This window comes from Boleophthalmus pectinirostris, unplaced genomic scaffold, assembly GCF_026225935.1.
Source record: "Boleophthalmus pectinirostris isolate CB_2022bp ecotype Guang Dong unplaced genomic scaffold, ASM2622593v1 HiC_scaffold_18, whole genome shotgun sequence".
Classification (NCBI taxonomy): domain Eukaryota; kingdom Metazoa; phylum Chordata; class Actinopteri; order Gobiiformes; family Gobiidae; genus Boleophthalmus; species Boleophthalmus pectinirostris.
Window position 1 is genome coordinate 44583013 of NW_026571133.1, and position 16247 is coordinate 44599259.

Sequence of the window (16247 nt, forward strand, 5' to 3'; positions counted from 1 at the left end):
TCTCTGTCTCGTCTCGGTCTCGGCCTTTAAAAGTCTCGGTCTTGTCTCGGTCTGGACTCTCGATTAGTGCAGTCTTACCGTTTACTCTCAAAACATGAATATAACTCTTGATTTTGGGGTTAAACAGGAACTTTGGTCCAGTGTTACTTAATGAACATCTCCAAAAATGTTAAATTAACTCGAGAACAGACTGGACTCATATAAACTCTGAGAAAATGTTAGAATTAATTCTGTGAGAGTCAGTTTGAACACTTCACTTTTTGCTGTGTAGAAAACATTCACTCTGTCCCTCCACCCGCTCTCTGTGATGTGTCCCACGTCTCTGTCCCCGCCTCTGCTCACTTGTCCCCGCTCTATCCTCCTGCCCCCTCCGCTTCTCCCTCCCGTCCCCTGTCCTGTCCTCCTCTGTCTGTCCCCCTCGGCCTGTCCCCCTGTCCTGTCCCCCTCGGCCTGTCCCCCTGTCCTGTCCTGTCCCCTCCTGTCCCCCTGTCCCCTGTCCGTCCTGTCCCCTGTCCTGTCCTCCTCTGTCTGTCCCCCTGTGCGTGTCCCCTCCTCGGCCTGTGCCCCTGTCCTGTCCCCCTGTCCTGTCCCCCTCTCAGCTGCTGTTGTTTACGCTCCTCGCGGCCTTTGTGCGCTCTCTCTTAAGCCGCTCTGTCGTCACTGTGCGCGGGCGTGGCTTTCTCCAGCTCCGCTCTAATCCCACGGCTCAGCTCCGCTAACGGGACCGTGAGCACAGCCGCACCAGGCAGGCCGCTCCGAGCCTCTCACAGCCTCTCCGCGGCCTCTCCACCGGGCCACAGCCGAGCCTCACAGCGGGGGGACATGTCCTCCGCTCCGGCCGCGACCGCAGCCCTTCTCCCGGCTCACTGACACGGCAGGTAACGGGGAGGCAGCGCGGGGAGGGGCGGGGGGGTTGGATGGAGGGATGATGGCGGACACCTGCTCCGGTTAAAGCCGTGTAATTACGAGCGAAATGACAGCCCAAAGTTGGATTACAGCGCGGTTTGGCTACGGGACATGAGTGCGCCAGCGTGCTGGTGGGGTACGTGGTGTGCGGAGGACACGATTCGTTCCTCGGTCGGTTTGTGGAGGCTGCTGCGTGCGTAAAGAAGCCCGTGGCCGCGTCCGTGACAGGGGCCAGGGCTGTGGTGCCGACAGACTCACACTGATGCACTTTTGGCACCATTGTCCATTCTTAGTCTAATGTTTAGTTCCTTGTGTAGGAACCACACTGGGCCTGTGGACGTTAGGCCCTGTTCTAGTGTGTAATGGGGCTTAGTCGTTTAGTCGATTGGGTCTACGGGGTCTTAGTCGACCAAATCTGTCAATAGGTGATTATTATTTCATTAGGATTATAAGGATCTATATGGACTAGTGTTGTCAAAAGTATCAAAAATCTGTCAGCCAAAACTAGATAGTCATTTGTGCAGGTATCGATACTAAAAAGTCCCGTTCACAGGACAGAAAAGAACCTTTCCTGATCGTGTTTAGAATGATCTAGAGCTGGATCAGAACAAGTAGAGAGCAGAATAGTCCAATGAGTCTAATAATTCATTTAGTTTTCTGATATTTGATGTTATTAGATTATTTTTTTCAGATCAAGAGTTTGTTTTCATCCTTGACAGTTTGTTTCTGCTCCTGTGTTCTTCCTCAGAGTCTCGTGATGTTGTGTCGTGTCGCTCAGTTGATTTAAACAGGTTTTGGTGCTGTCTTCCTACTGGAGGAGGCAGGACGACAGCGCCACCTGCAGTCCCACTTCCTCAGGACAGTATCCCAGGTATGTGAGAGGAAAAAAGCCCCTCGTACTGGTATCGTCCCGTTGGCATGTTTCCGTATTTCGATTTCCTCTTTAATCCAGTGACGATGTTTGTTTTCCTCTGTCCCAGTGATGTTTGCTCGTCCCAGTCCAGAACGTGCTTCTCTATGGACGATAAACTGGGACGAGGGGCTTTTGTCCTCTCACACACTTGGGATTCTGTCCTGAGGAAGTGGGGCTGCAGGTGGCGCTGTCGTCCTGCCTCCACTGGTAGGAAGACAGAACCAAAATCTGTTTAAATCAACTGAGCTACACGTCACAGCAACATCACGTGACTGAGGAAGAACACAGGAGGAGAACAAACTGTCAGGGATGAAAACAAACTCTTGGTCTGAATAAAATAATCTAATAACATAAATGATCAGAAGACCAAATGAATTATTAGACTCACTGGACTATTCTGCTCTTCTACTTGTTCTGATCCAGCTCTAGATCATTCTAAACACGATCAGGAAAGGTTCTTTTCTGTCCTGTGAACGGGACTTTATAGTATCGATACCTGCACAAATGACTATCTAGTTTTGGCTGACAGATTTTTGATACTTTTGACAACACTAGTCCATATAGATCCTTATAATCCTAATGAAATAATAATCACCTATTAATAAATTTGGTTGACTAAGACTACGTTCACACTGCAGCCTGAAGTGACCCAAATCTGATTTTTTGGCTTCTATGTGACCTGTATCTGATCTTTTAATGACAGTCTGAATGACACAGATCCGATTTTTTCAAATGTGACCCAGGACACTTGGATATGTGCTCCTGAAACTGATACATATCTGATCTTTGACATGTGACTTCAGTCTGAACAGCCAAAGCGCATTAATTCGACCTACACGTTATCAACAAGACACAAACGTCACTATTCTGCGCTGAAGTAGGCGAAAATTGTTAATGAACTCCATGTCACTGAAGTGAAGCACATCACCACTCACCACTCTTGGCTCCGTCTCCACATCCACACGTTCCTTTCAGTGGACGTCGCTGCCGCTGTCCCACAAAACACCACGACCAAAAACCTGGTCCTTCTCCTTCTCAATCTCCTCCTTAAAACAAGTAAGTTGTTCATGTTCTGGCTCCGGTACGAGAGGAACTTTAAAATCTCCAGGTGCTCGATGCTGCGTCCATGTTTAGACATCTTCCGTAAACACAGAGACGCTCACTGCGGTTGACGTCGTCGTGTCTCCGGTGTCACATGTGGGACACTTTCGGCCCATTTAATGTTCACACTGGAGTCACATACAAGTCACATTTAATTGGAAATGTGAACGACCTCGCAAAAACATCGGATTTCACAAAAAAATCGGAATTGAGTGTTAAGCCCTGCCGTCTGAACGTAGCCTAGGACACCATCGACCGAATCGACTAAACGACTAAGCCCCATTACACACTAGAACAGGGCCTAACGTCTACAGGCCCAGTGTGGTTCCTACACAAGGAACTAAACATTAGACTAAGAACAGACGATGGTGCCAAAAGTGCATCAGTGTGAGTCTGTTGGCACCACAGCCCTGGCCCCTGTCACGGGCGCGGCCACGGGCTTCTGAAAAAAGAACCTGATAACTTAAGTGTAAGAGCACATAGACTAGTACACACACATGGACACAGTGAACCTACTGGACCACTGACCATTACTCACATAAGACACATGGGAACAGAAAAGAAAGTTCTACCTTTTAGTGTTTAAAGAAAGTGTTGTTGAGTATCTTTGTGGTATTGGCGTCATTTTCAGAATCAGTATCTCTCAAGTCTTTTCCTTGAACTAATTATTTGGTGAGAATTCTAATGATCTATCTGCACCACAGCAGAAAGGAGACGGCATGGAGTGGATTAGCAGGAGTTTGGGGAGTAATTGGACTGGTTTCATTTTATTTTTAAATTAGTCTATGAAGTCTAGCCTACATAGACCTTTTTGTACAAGATCCTGTTCATTTTGAGAGCTTTTGTCAGTGTCTCTATATGCTCTCTTATAGTTCTTTAGTGGACTTCAGCCCTAGACTACGTAAACAGCATTTCACAGCATGTTTGACTCTGTCTATACTTAGCTTGAGTTGAGTTAGTCAACTAATCACTTTGTTTTTATTTTATTTGCATTAGTTTATTTGAGGATTTCTATGGGACAGCAGCAGAAAGGAGTGAGTATTTGGTATTTCTTTGGTATTTCTTTGGTATTTATGTGAAAAATCCCTCAGTCGTCCAGGTAGAACCTAGCCTGATTCATGAGCCGGTTTCACTTCATAGAAACTGTCTGACCTCAGAGTGTTAGGATTCATTCACTCGACGGTAGGCAGGTACTTTTTATTATTTAACCAATCACTGCTATTTGGTCGTGCCGTATGTAATGTGCCGCTAACAGGGTTAACTGGTATATTAAGCTTTTCCCAAAAGCAGGAAGAGGAACAATAACGTCTTTCCCCTTGATAAAATTCACCAAACATTATTTTTGTTCTGCCTTTAAATCCTCAGCTTTAAATCGTAAATGTCTGTCTCTTTGCTGATTGGCTGGTGCCCGTCTAGTGTATTCTGATTCCTGACCTCGTCACTGGAGAGAAATGAAATTGAATGGAGGCACTAGGTGGCTCCAGCCTGGCTTAGGCAGAATCCACGGCAAAGGAGAAATTCAATTTGTCGACTAGACAAAAGTTTATCTGGTCGATTACTTTTCGCAGCTCTTCCAAGCTCCTTCTTCACTTCTGACTGCGACGAACCAAAGAAGCAGCTTGGATGAGCTGCCAAATGTAATCGACCAGATAAACTCTTGTTTAGTCAACAAACAGAACATTCAGGGTTTATGACTTGAAACTGTTCTGAGTTAATTTAACATTTTTGAAAATGTTCATTAAGTAACACTGGACCAAAGTTCCTGTTTAACCCCAAAATCAAGAGTTATATTCATGTTTTGAGAGTAAACAGATAACACTTTGTAGAGTTATCCTGATTTAGCTAAACAACACACAGAGGTGTTTTATTTTGACACTTTATTTTAGTTAATTTAAGATGAAATTTTGTTCAAAACTGGTTCAAACTGGTCTTCTCTCGCGGGAGTTTGAAGTGGTGGGTGTAAGGAGCCAAATTAACACTAAAGGAAGTAAAATAAACACTAGTGGAAGTTGATTTAACTTCGACCAAATCAACTCTGGCAAATAACCCCAACTCCAACCTCCATTTAACTTTCACATAGTTAAAATAACACTTTTTGTGTTAAGAACAACTCTGAAATATTTTACCCTGAAATTGTATCTCTGAAGTTTTTGCGGTGTACAAAAGTTGAATTTGTCTTTATAAATACATTGTTTCCTAGTGCTGTTTGCTGCAGAAATAGTGTTTCTTGCATGTAATGAGGATTGTATAATATGAGAAAACTGGAGTGCTGGTTTGCAATCACTACAGGGTGTCGGGTCAGGACAGCGATTATAGACGTTCTGGTGAGTTAAAATGAGGGAGTCCACATCCAGGTAATGTTGAACGTTTCTTTAATGTCTGCGTGCTGAAACACGTGTGTGTGTGTGGTTCTCTACAGGAGAAAGAACAAACAAATACAAACAATATATCAGTAATAAATCAAAATGGTGGTTGATTGTGATTATTTACACAATACTGCAAACTACAAAGTGGCCGATAGGGGCCAATATGTTTGGTGCAGTTTAGATATAAACAGATCCAAATCAAATTACACATTGCAGTAGCTCCCTGCAGGTGTTGGGGTCAGACACACATTATGGAAAAGTTTTGAGCAGTTGATGAGCAGGACAAGCCTTTGGTCGACCAAGAATTTACCTCAGCCCTTCAAAGCAATAGCATCTCCAAAGGCCGAGGAGATCTGAAGATTCTGTGCTAGACTGGACATAAACACGAGACATGACACCAAAAATGGAGTCAGTACATTGGGCTTAATACAAACTGTAGGCCTCAAGGTTTTAGGCCAGATGCCCCTCCTGAAACCCACTATTTTTATAAGTATTGACCCTTGAACCCTTCCATTCAGACTCAGAATCTCGTGCATTTTTTTATGATAAAGAGTTGAACCAGGGCCGTCCTGCTCTGAGGTGAGAGTGCACTGTTCTACCTTTACTTTCTTACACTGGACAAGACGAAACTATATACGAGTCCATCAGAAATAATTACAATATCGTGGAAAACTTCTAGATTTTTTGTCTCTCATTTCAGAAAATCAAACCCATGTTTTATATAGACTCATGACACACAGAGTGAAATATTACAAGCATTTATTTCATGAGTTTTGATGATTATGGGTTACAGATAATGAAAAAACTAAATTCAGTGTCTCAGAAAATTTGAGTATTAGATAAGATCAATTTAAAAAATATATACATATATATTTTTTTTAAACAGAAATGTTAGACTGGAGACTTGGCTGGGCCTTCTTTAGCATGAATGACTGCATCGTTGCACTGCTCACATGAAAATGAAGCCCAGTCGATAGTCGATAGTGATCTTCAGATCTTCTGCTGGCTCTGGTGTCTCTCGTCTTCCTCTTGACAATGCTCCAGAGATTCTCTATGAGGCTCAGGTCAAGAGAGTTTGCATCTTTTGGTACCGTTGTGCTGTGGTGTGGGCAGGTGTGGGCATGTCCTGCTGGAAAATGAAATTAGCGCCTCCATAAAGCTTGAAGTGCTGTAAAAGGTTCAGGTAGAAACGATGACTGTGGACTTCACAAAACACAGTGGACCAACACCAGCAGATACACGGCAGCCCAGTCTCCTGTTGCATACGGGCGTCGTCTGGGTGTTGTGCGTCAGTCCACTTTTTATGAAGCTCCCCAAATTCTTGAGTGGATTTTGCTTGGCAGTCGTCTGGAGGCTGTGGTCATCTTTTTCTACCACATGTTTTTCTTCCACTCAGGTTTTTATAAATGTGCTTGGATATAGTCCTCTGTGAACACCAGCTTCACCAGCAACCACCTTTTGTGTTTTTGGTTAATTTGCTGATTACAGTGTGATTCCAGGTCTTCCAATATTCAGCTTTTCACAACATTCTAATTTTCTGAGACACAGAATTTTGTTTTTTCATCATCTGTAAATCACAATCACACAAAAAAAAAACAAGAAATAAACTAGAAATATCTCACTTAATGTGTCATATCTGGGTTTGACTTTCTGAGAAAACAAAAAATATTGCATGATATTCTAACTATATGTGATGGATACAGATGAACAGATGTAAAGGAAACCTTTGATTTCCTTTACATCTATTTTTGATGATCATGACACTGATAGTGATGAAGAGGAGAAGGAGAGGCTGAGGAGGATGATGAGGAGGAGGATGAAGATGATGAGGAGGAGGATGAGGAGGCTGATGATGATGATGATGATGATGAGAGGAGGATGAGGAGGCTGAGGAAGATGATGAGGAGGCTTAGGAGGCTGAGGAGGCTGAGGAGGCTGAGGAGGATGAGGAGGATGAGGAGGATGAGGAGGATGAGGAGGCTGAGGAGGCTGAGGAGGCTGGGGCTTCTGCTCCTGTAGTGGAGACAGGGGAAGTGCATTCAGAAATCTCCAAATATAGAATAATGGATTACATGAATAACAAAAAGTCTAATGATTTTGTTGGTGTTGAAGGTACATAGTGTCAGTTTTGGTGTCGAGGGTTCACCACCTGCTGATGTGCGTGCGTGTGTGTGTGTATGTTTGTGTGTGTGTGTGTGTGTGTGTGTGTGTGTGTGCGTGTGTGGTCGGCAGACAGAGCTCTAATAGTGTAATCCTCGCCTGACAGATGGAGCTGCTCAGGTTCACTCTGTCTGACCCCACACTCCAGTCCACACATGAACAGAGGAGAGGAGGGTGGAGGAGAGGAGAGTGGAGGACTAAATGGGAGTGAAAGGGAGTGGGGGAAGGAGGGGCGGGGTCTGGAGGTGTAAGGAACATTGTGATTGGCCGAACAGCCATGTGTTTGTATGAGAAACATTGGTCTGTATTCAGGACAGTTCTGTGTGATGTCACCAAGTACCTGAAAATGCAGAGGCCACTGGAGGCAGGAAACCCCCATTTTATACACTTTTGTCCAGGCCTCTGTAAATGTTCCTAGTTTGCACTAAAGTTGTTGAAATGACTAAGAAGAGCAGATAATGCTCAGTGTGGCCCACGCAGACTGTAAAGAAGTGGAGCTCACCCAGAGCGTTTGGATGCTTCCAAATGACGGCTCGAAGAGTCCAACCTTTAAGTTATGTCACTGTAAAGGTCTCACTACAAAAGCATTTTAAATAAAGCTTTTTTCAGAGTGTGCAAGAGAAAGTGAGAATGAAAGAACACACTAGTCCTGACACTACAGGCTGTAGCATGGACATCCCCTCTCCTCCCTCCACACTAACCCTCTGTGTCCTGCAGGTCCTGTTCAGATGCACGTTTCCCTGGAGCCCTGTGGGACTGAACCATGAGTCAGAGGATGGAGGGGCTGTCGCCGGGGGCAACAGAGAGCCCAGCCCTCAATGGGACGTCTCAGCCTGAGCCGGTGCGCAGGTCCTGGAGGCCCTGCCAGATGCTCAACCAGGACGGAGAAATGGTCCACCATCATCAGCACGCACAGCCCGCCCCCCACCACAGGTAAGACCCCCACCACAAGTAAGAGCCCCCACCACAAGTAAGACCCCCCCACCACAGGTAAGACATGGTCCCTGTTAAAATAAAGCAATAAATTAAACCACAGGTAAGACCCCCACCTTCTGCCTCCCTGCACTCTTACAGTTTAAAAGGAAATCTACTACAGTCTCTACTGAACCTGGCAGACAAACACAGAGTGTACAGGTGAGCCTGAGCAAAGGCCAGGTGAGAGAAGAGGGAGGGGCCAGGTGAGGGGGTAATGGTCGCTTTAATGCTCTGATGACATTGTGAATACATTCAGTGTGACCTGAATCTTCATTCAAATGCAGTAGATATTTGTAATAAAAAGATATTTGTGATAAAAAGTTGAGCTCCATTTGTGAGAACACACTTAGCATTTTCAGGCCGACAGAGAACTGTGCCAGAGCTAGTTGCCACACCTAATCTTGAACAGACTGATGTGTTCATGTCGAAAATCAGAGTGTTCGCTGTTCAGGAACTGAAAAGTTGGTTCCCAAAAAGAAAAACGTGTGTGTGGAATATGGAGAAATCAAGAAGATTGTGTAGTGGTCAGCGGAGGAGATCAAATACCCACCACAGGTTTGCTGTATCCGTGTTTGTCTGGTAAGGTTCCGTCTTTGGACTGGGCGTCACTGCCGCCTTCTCCACAGATGTTGTTGTAGACGTTGTAGCAGAGCTCAGCGCAGATAAATCTTGATTTGTGAGTACAAATGCTCGCTGGTGTCCATCACACTTGCTGTGACATCTTTCGTATTGCCACAGCCTTTGTCAATGACACATCATAGGTTCACTTAAATGGTATGAACACAGGTGGTTCACGGGTAAGCACTTTGGTTCCCAGTGTGCGGGAATGTGCTGGAATCAGCACCAGCACTGTTTTGGTCGGCCTGGAAACAGCTGCTGTGTGTTTCTCTGGCAGACTGCGAGTTCCTTTAGGACAAAATGAATCATGTTGAGTCGTGATTGTTGCAGGTCCCGCAGACGTCCACACCACCACCAGCCCGCCCCGGTGCACAGGCCAGACCCCAATGACCCCGCCCCTAACCCGACACCACACCCCCGCCCTGCCGTCACACGCTACCGTCGCCATGGAGACCCCAATCCCAGGCTCCGAGCGCGACAGAGGCAGCCAATCAGAGAAGAGCCCAAAGACGTGAGTGACACGCCCAGACCGGAGCTGCAGCAGAGCTCCCAGGACGAGAGCCAAACGGACGAATCACAGAGCAGTACCTCCATACACACTCCAGGGGGCGACGTGTCCCTGAGCCTCACACCTGAGCAGACACCTGAGGGCCCAGAAGGATCACCACAGAGTCAGCACACAGAGGAGGAGTTTAACCCTCAACCACAAGGTCAGATAATATCCTGTTTATATTACGCAGGTAATCTAAGTTGTAATGTGGTTGGTTTTCTCATCACAAACAGACCTGGAGTCGTGTTTTGTTTCATTCACACATTTTTAATACACAAACCTGCACATTTAAACTGAGTTCTTTTCTCAAACAGAAAACACTAGAGAAGACAAACAGAAAGCTATTGTTTGAGTCTCATTGTAACTTCTTCACTTGTTGGTGCACCAGCAGATATTGAGACTTTCTGTGCCAATCTTAACTGAACACAAGGTACAACAAAACATTTTAAAAATGCAACACCTTAATGTCATTCTAGTGTATTGTAGAGTAACCCAGTTTAAGTGAGGCTAAAAATAGCTGTTAAAGCACCACTACGTGACATCACAAGGTGGAATGGAGCAGTTTGAGTTTTGGAGCTGTAGACATCACAATGATACAGGGTAAAATGAAACAAAACACAACTCCAGGTATGTTTTTGAGGAGGAGGTAACAACATTATAAAATGAATAAATGAAAGAGTCAGTTTTACAAAACACAAAACACAATGTCTGTTTTATTAGTTGTGAGAACGATGACTAAACGCTGTGTGTCTCCTGTAGGTGCTCTGCCAAGCCAAATGGACTTGAGGAAAGATATCTTGCAACAAGAAGCAGAACCATCGCACACAGTGGACAGCAGCATCCCTGATGTCCACATGTCCTCAGAGCAGGACATGGAGGTGGAGCAGAGGGAGGAGCCTAGCTCACAGAGGGAGGGACTTGGTCTGAAGAAGGAGGGGCTAAGTGAAGAGGAGGAGGGGCCAAGTGAGGAGAGAGAGGAGCAGAGAGACTACAGGGAGGGGCTAAGTAGGCAGGAAGAGGATCTGAGAGAACATAGGGAGGGGCTAAATGGGCAGAGGGAGGGGCTAAGTAGGCAGAAGAGAGGGTTCAGTGCACAGAATGAGGGGCTGAGTTCACAGAGGGAGGGGCTAAGTATTCAGAGGGAGGGTCTTGGTTCAGAGAGGGAGGGGCTAGCTGTACAGAGGGAGGGGCTTAGGTCTCAGAGGGAGGAGCTAAGTGCATGGGCTGAGGAGCTAAGCACACAGAGGGAGGAGCTAGATGCACAGAGGGAGGAGATAAGTGCTCAGAGGGAGGGGTTAAGTGCAGAGGCAGCAGACGACCCGGCACAAGAGAGTGAGATCACAGACCTGTGCTCGGACACAGAGAGCGCCGCGTCCCTCAGCCTGGACGGGCCCCTGCACAGCCCCCCCCCTCTGCACTCCCCCACACCCCCCTCCTCCCCCGACATCCCGCACTTCCCCAGATGGACCACTTCAGCGAGGACCCCAGCCCCCCTCCCACACAGGACACACCCCCCGGGGACAGCGACCAGAGGTGAGGACAGTGCTGCTGCAATATTAATAAGAATTCATGTAAGAGTGTGTGTGCTCCCACCGATCGCTGTTAGTGAGAGTGTGTGTGTGTGCTCACACTGATCACTGTTGGTGAGAGTGTGTGTGTGTGCTCACACCGATCGCTGTTAGTGAGAGTGTGTGTGTGTGTGCGCTCACACTGATCACTGTTGGTGAGAGTGTGTGTGTGTATTCACACCGATCACTGTTGTGTGAGAGTGTGTGTGCGCTCACACTGATCCCTGTTGGTGAGAGTGTGTGTGTGTGCGCTCACACCGATCACTGTTGGTGAGAGTGTGTGTGCGCTCACACTGATCACTGTTGGTGAGAGTGTGTGTGCGCTCACACTGATCACTGTTGGTGAGAGTGTGTGTGCGCTCACACTGATCCCTGTTGGTGAGAGTGTGTGTGCGCTCACACTGATCACTGTTGGTGAGAGTGTGTGTGTGTGTGCTCCCACCGATCACTGTTAGTGAGTGTTCCCAATGCTTAGGAACAACTTCAGACTGAATGTTTTAAAGTGTCCTGTACATTTCCATAATTTGTGTCACAAGTCAAAGTGTAAAGAGTAAATCATGTTCATGACTGTCGGTGTTTGTTTGTTCAGTGATGCACATCCAGAAGACGAGGACGATGCTGTCCGTGGTTCTTACCCACAGACTTATGCTGACTTCTACTCCCAGTCCCACCAGAAGTCCTACCCTCCCCCTAAACAACACCCCAACTCTTTCCCCGAGCCCCTGCGCACCGCTTACCCAGCAGAACCCCCCAAAGCTGAGCCCAGGACCAGGCAGGACCACGGCCACAAGAGCTCCCACAATGCAGTGCAGCACAGGCCCGCTCAGAGCCTGCCTCCTGACAGCTCCATCGGCTGTAGGCTGCACCACTACGACGGTCAGTCTGATGGAGAGAGCAGTGACCGCAGCCCCGTGCCCAGGGGCCGGAGGCAGGGGCCCCACAGAGGAGACGCCCCGGGGAAGAGGGCCTCCACTGGGCCCCAGCGCTCAGGTACAGCTGCTCCTCTGGGGACAATACAGATTTTACACAGAAATAATGACATATACTGCACAAAGATCCAATGAATCCTGTACATTTTTCCTAATAAAAATCAACAAATGAATCAATATTGTTATAGTCTCAGCTCAAAAAACGCTAAAAAAAAAAAGGGGGAGATGACAACGGCAGCAGTTTTAACCCTTGTGTGGCCGTTTGCGATAAAAAATATAAGTTTTTTTTTTTTTCAGCATTGGCTGGTTATGGTTTCTAGTTCTATTTCTATCTCATTCACTGCACTCACAGTTTTGTCTCCTCTGCTCCAGGCGTGTCCCCGGGGGAGGCTCCAGAGGACAGGACCCCAGGGGACCCAGGGCCAAAGGGAGATGCCATCAGCCTGGCCATTAGAGGCATCAAAGAGGCCATAGAGGAAGTGAAGACCCGAGCTGTGCGCTCGCCCTACACCCCAGACCAGCCTGTGGAGCCCGTGTGGGTGATGAGGCAGGAGAGCAGCCCCACAGAGGAGGCAGCCACCACAGGACAGGTACCATCTCCTTCTGCACTGACGCTGGATCTGTGTGTGGTGTGTGCTTATGTCTGTGGTGAGTCAGTGCTTCTCTGTTTAATGTAGCTTGGTGTTTAAACACTCCGTCCCTCTGGGCTCTGAGTGAGTGAGACAGGTTCAACCAAGCACAAGACAAGATAAAGATGGAAAGACTCTGGCCTAATGCCCATCTTTGTTTAAACTCTTACTCGACGTGTGTATGTCCTGTTAGCAGACACTGTAATATAGTAACTGTACAATAAGAAGTGAGGAGGCTTAACTTGAAGAAGACACACTCACTCAAACATTCATGATTCACTCCAAACCACTTTGAGCACACACGTGATGAGGGAAACCACCAACACAACAAATGTCCACAATGTTCAGCGAAATATGAATCACATATGTAGGGCTGGCGGTCATGATGCTCACTGAAATGTTTTTTGTTGCTTTGAAGGGACCAAAATGAAGTAAATCCTTCAGTGTTTTAGCAACAACAGTTATGATAGAGGTTACTCAGGTTTGGGGGGAGTTAGGGTTTATGATTTATGTAAAGGTTAGGGAAGTAGTAACTATTAAAGTGTATGTGACAGATGTTCAGGTGTTTCTGATTCTGACTTGGTTTGGTGGATAGTCCCTGTGGTCAGTATTTATCAGAGTTGACAAAGTGACAGTTTGTCAAGGGCAGTTGGAAAAAAGTAGAATATTTCTGTCATCAATACACAAAATTCCATCCAGAATACAAGTACAGTTTACACTCAAAGAGCGTACAGCACAAACACTGATTTAGAAAATGTGCCATATATTTGTATTTCTTTAATCACAACTGTTGTGTAAATTAGACAAGCTTTAGCTCCTGATTATCCTACGTACTAGTGTGTATGCCATGTACAACTGTAAACTTACACAACACATCAAACTTCTAGGTATGATTATTTTGAGCAAAATCGTAAATACAGTTCTTCAGTGAAATTCATATTCTACTGTCATACGTAGAATGAATCTCCAGTTCATGAATCTTTGTCAATTCAATGTCCCTTGTGTGTGTGTGTGTGTGTGTGTGCATGCGTGTATGTGTGTGTGTGTGTGTGTAGGTGTCTCCGGGCTCTCCGTGCGACTCCCTGTCCCTGTACTCCTCCTCGGCTCAGGACCCTGTGAGCCCCATGAGGGCAGAGACGTCCAGGACCTACCCCCACTCCCAAAGAGACGCCCAGAGACACAGCTACCCCCCTAACCCCAGCCAGCAGAGGGCGCCAGCAGCCCCTCCACCCCCCACTGCACAGGAGGTGAGCTTACCCCACATTTATTCACATAGACTCTTGAAATAAATACTTCCCCACTAGCCCTTCCAAATATCAAGTGAGCATGGCCGCGCCTCCAGGGCCCTTGATTCTAGAGCAGTTCACTTTCTCCTGAAAAAGCGTGGCCCCTCTCTCTGTAACTGCTGCAGTGAGCCTTGCCATTTGGTCTTAAAATGTTTGTATTAACCAACTCTACATCACTGCTGTATCAAGACATGAACATTAATAACAGACCAATCTGGTGAGCAACAAGTTTGATTGACAGCTATCGCAGTACTTTGCTAAGAGTCTGTCCCCTGCTAAAGCAGTGCAGACAGGAAGGGGCGAGTACATTCAACAACCTCACTCCTGATTGGCTCTTTGGTTGAGCACCTGGATTCCCAAATATGGGTCTTGGTTGCAGCTGCTGTAATTTTCTGCCTCAATGAGCTTCATTTGACTGGAGCCGAACGCTGTGGGTGACGTCACACTCCCTGAGTCCACTTCTTTATACAGTCTATGATTTCTGATGAGCCACAATGTGTGAAGTACTCTCCTCAAAGTGCACTAATGTGCTTGAATACAAACACATTGTTGTTAATAATGAACAGTGTCAGATGTGATGGGATCTACACTGAACCTGGAGCACAGAATAATTGTGTTTTGTCTTTCAGATACGACAGTCTCTGCCTACGTTTCCCACCTTTGTCGATGGTAATAATGATTATTACTAATGAGTTTAATACAACTAAAAGTGTCACAAATATCCCAGACATGAGCCTGTCGGTAGGGGACATGTAGACATGTTCAAATCAAGTAAAACTTTTACCGATAACAATTATCATTGTTCTTTGCTGAAATCCAGTAGGTTCTGATCAGAGACAGACTGTTTACATTTAGTAAAATGTCTCTGATCTGGCCTCTCCCTAAACCCCAACACCTACACCAGTCATGAGTCAGTGCTAGTGCAGCCTCTGCAGCTCAGGGAGGGAATTCTGGAGGTTCTGTCCATATACTGAGAATGAGACAAACTTTCTGCAGATGAAGGTTCTGGAGACACAGGTTTAGGTGGGATTGTAGAGTGCAGGCTACAGACAGTTCCTTTCAAATGTGAATTTTCAAACCTCAAATACTGGGGTGGTGAAAGACGACAGAATATGTTTCTTTGTGTGTGTAAATGCCTAACCTGTTCTCCGTGTCAGTGCCAGGGCCCTGTGACCCCGATGACCTCATTGATGGCATCATATTTGCCGCCACGTACCTGGGCTGCACCCACCTGCTGTCCGAGCGCACGCCCTCCAAGAGCGCACGCATGCAGCAGGCCCAGGAGGCCATGAGCAGAGTGCGGGTCAGATACTCACCTCCACACACACCTCCACACACACCTCCACACACACCTCCACACACACCTCCACACACACCTCACACAGGGGACACAGAGGGACACTGCTGTTGGACTGACTGTGTGTTTTCTCCACAGGCGGCACAGAAACAGGCCAAGAACAGGAAGAAGGTACTGACATGAAACACTAATGTGTGTAACTCATATTTATGTGCATATTGTATTAAACGGCTTGTGTGTGTGTGTGTGTGTGTGTATGGTGTGTGCAGGGCGGTGATGGGGACTCTGTCTCCACGGTGGAGGTGGACTTGTTCATGTCCACTCAGAGGATCAAAGTTCTGAACGCAGACACTCAGGTGAGAGCAGGGGCCTGTGTGCTGCTCTGTGTTAGTGTTTCATGTGTGTGTCTGGCGCCCTCTACATTCATGTTATACTGACATACAGGGGTCCCACCCTTTTGTTCACAGACAAAATTTCAAAATTTTTCCATGAATATTTTATGCCCTAAAGTAAAATTTCCATGACTTAATGCCACCTACATGTGTAGAATTAATCACACTTTTAGGGCTAAATATGAAATGTTAACTCTTTCCACTCACCTTAAGTTTTGGGATTATAGTTTTTTAACATTCAAAATACTGCACTGACTGTGTCTTTTAAACAAAAGGCACAGACGTTCAGAAATAATCAGCCTCATGAGAACTTAACAGAACACTGGATACAGATACTAAAACATGCTGGAAACAGATACTAAAATTCCATGACTGTTTTAAACGTCAATGACTTTTCCAGGCCCGGAAAATTACATTTTCAATTTCCATGACTTTTCCAAGATTTCCATGACCGTGGGAACTGTGGACAGACTATAGTAGTTCAAAAAGTAGCATAGATAATCAGCAACATGATGCAAATAGAGCAGCTAAACAGCACTTACCTGGAGGGAAGAGTG

The 16247-nt window shown here is 46.3% G+C and overlaps 1 protein-coding gene across 1 annotated transcript in view; it reads left to right on the forward strand.

Annotated features, from left to right (window-relative positions):
- Positions 1-8209: 8209 nt before the first annotated feature.
- Positions 8210-16247, forward strand: part of LOC110159931 (amyloid-beta A4 precursor protein-binding family A member 1-like) — a 15584-nt gene continuing 7546 nt past the window's right edge. The window contains 12 exon segments of the mRNA XM_055153221.1: positions 8210-8379; positions 9370-9749; positions 10349-10552; positions 10748-11038; positions 11041-11122; positions 11747-12147; positions 12459-12676; positions 13771-13962; positions 14631-14670; positions 15159-15304; positions 15437-15469; positions 15568-15654. Of these exon segments, the coding sequence (XP_055009196.1) occupies positions 8210-8379; positions 9370-9749; positions 10349-10552; positions 10748-11038; positions 11041-11122; positions 11747-12147; positions 12459-12676; positions 13771-13962; positions 14631-14670; positions 15159-15304; positions 15437-15469; positions 15568-15654 (2244 nt within the window).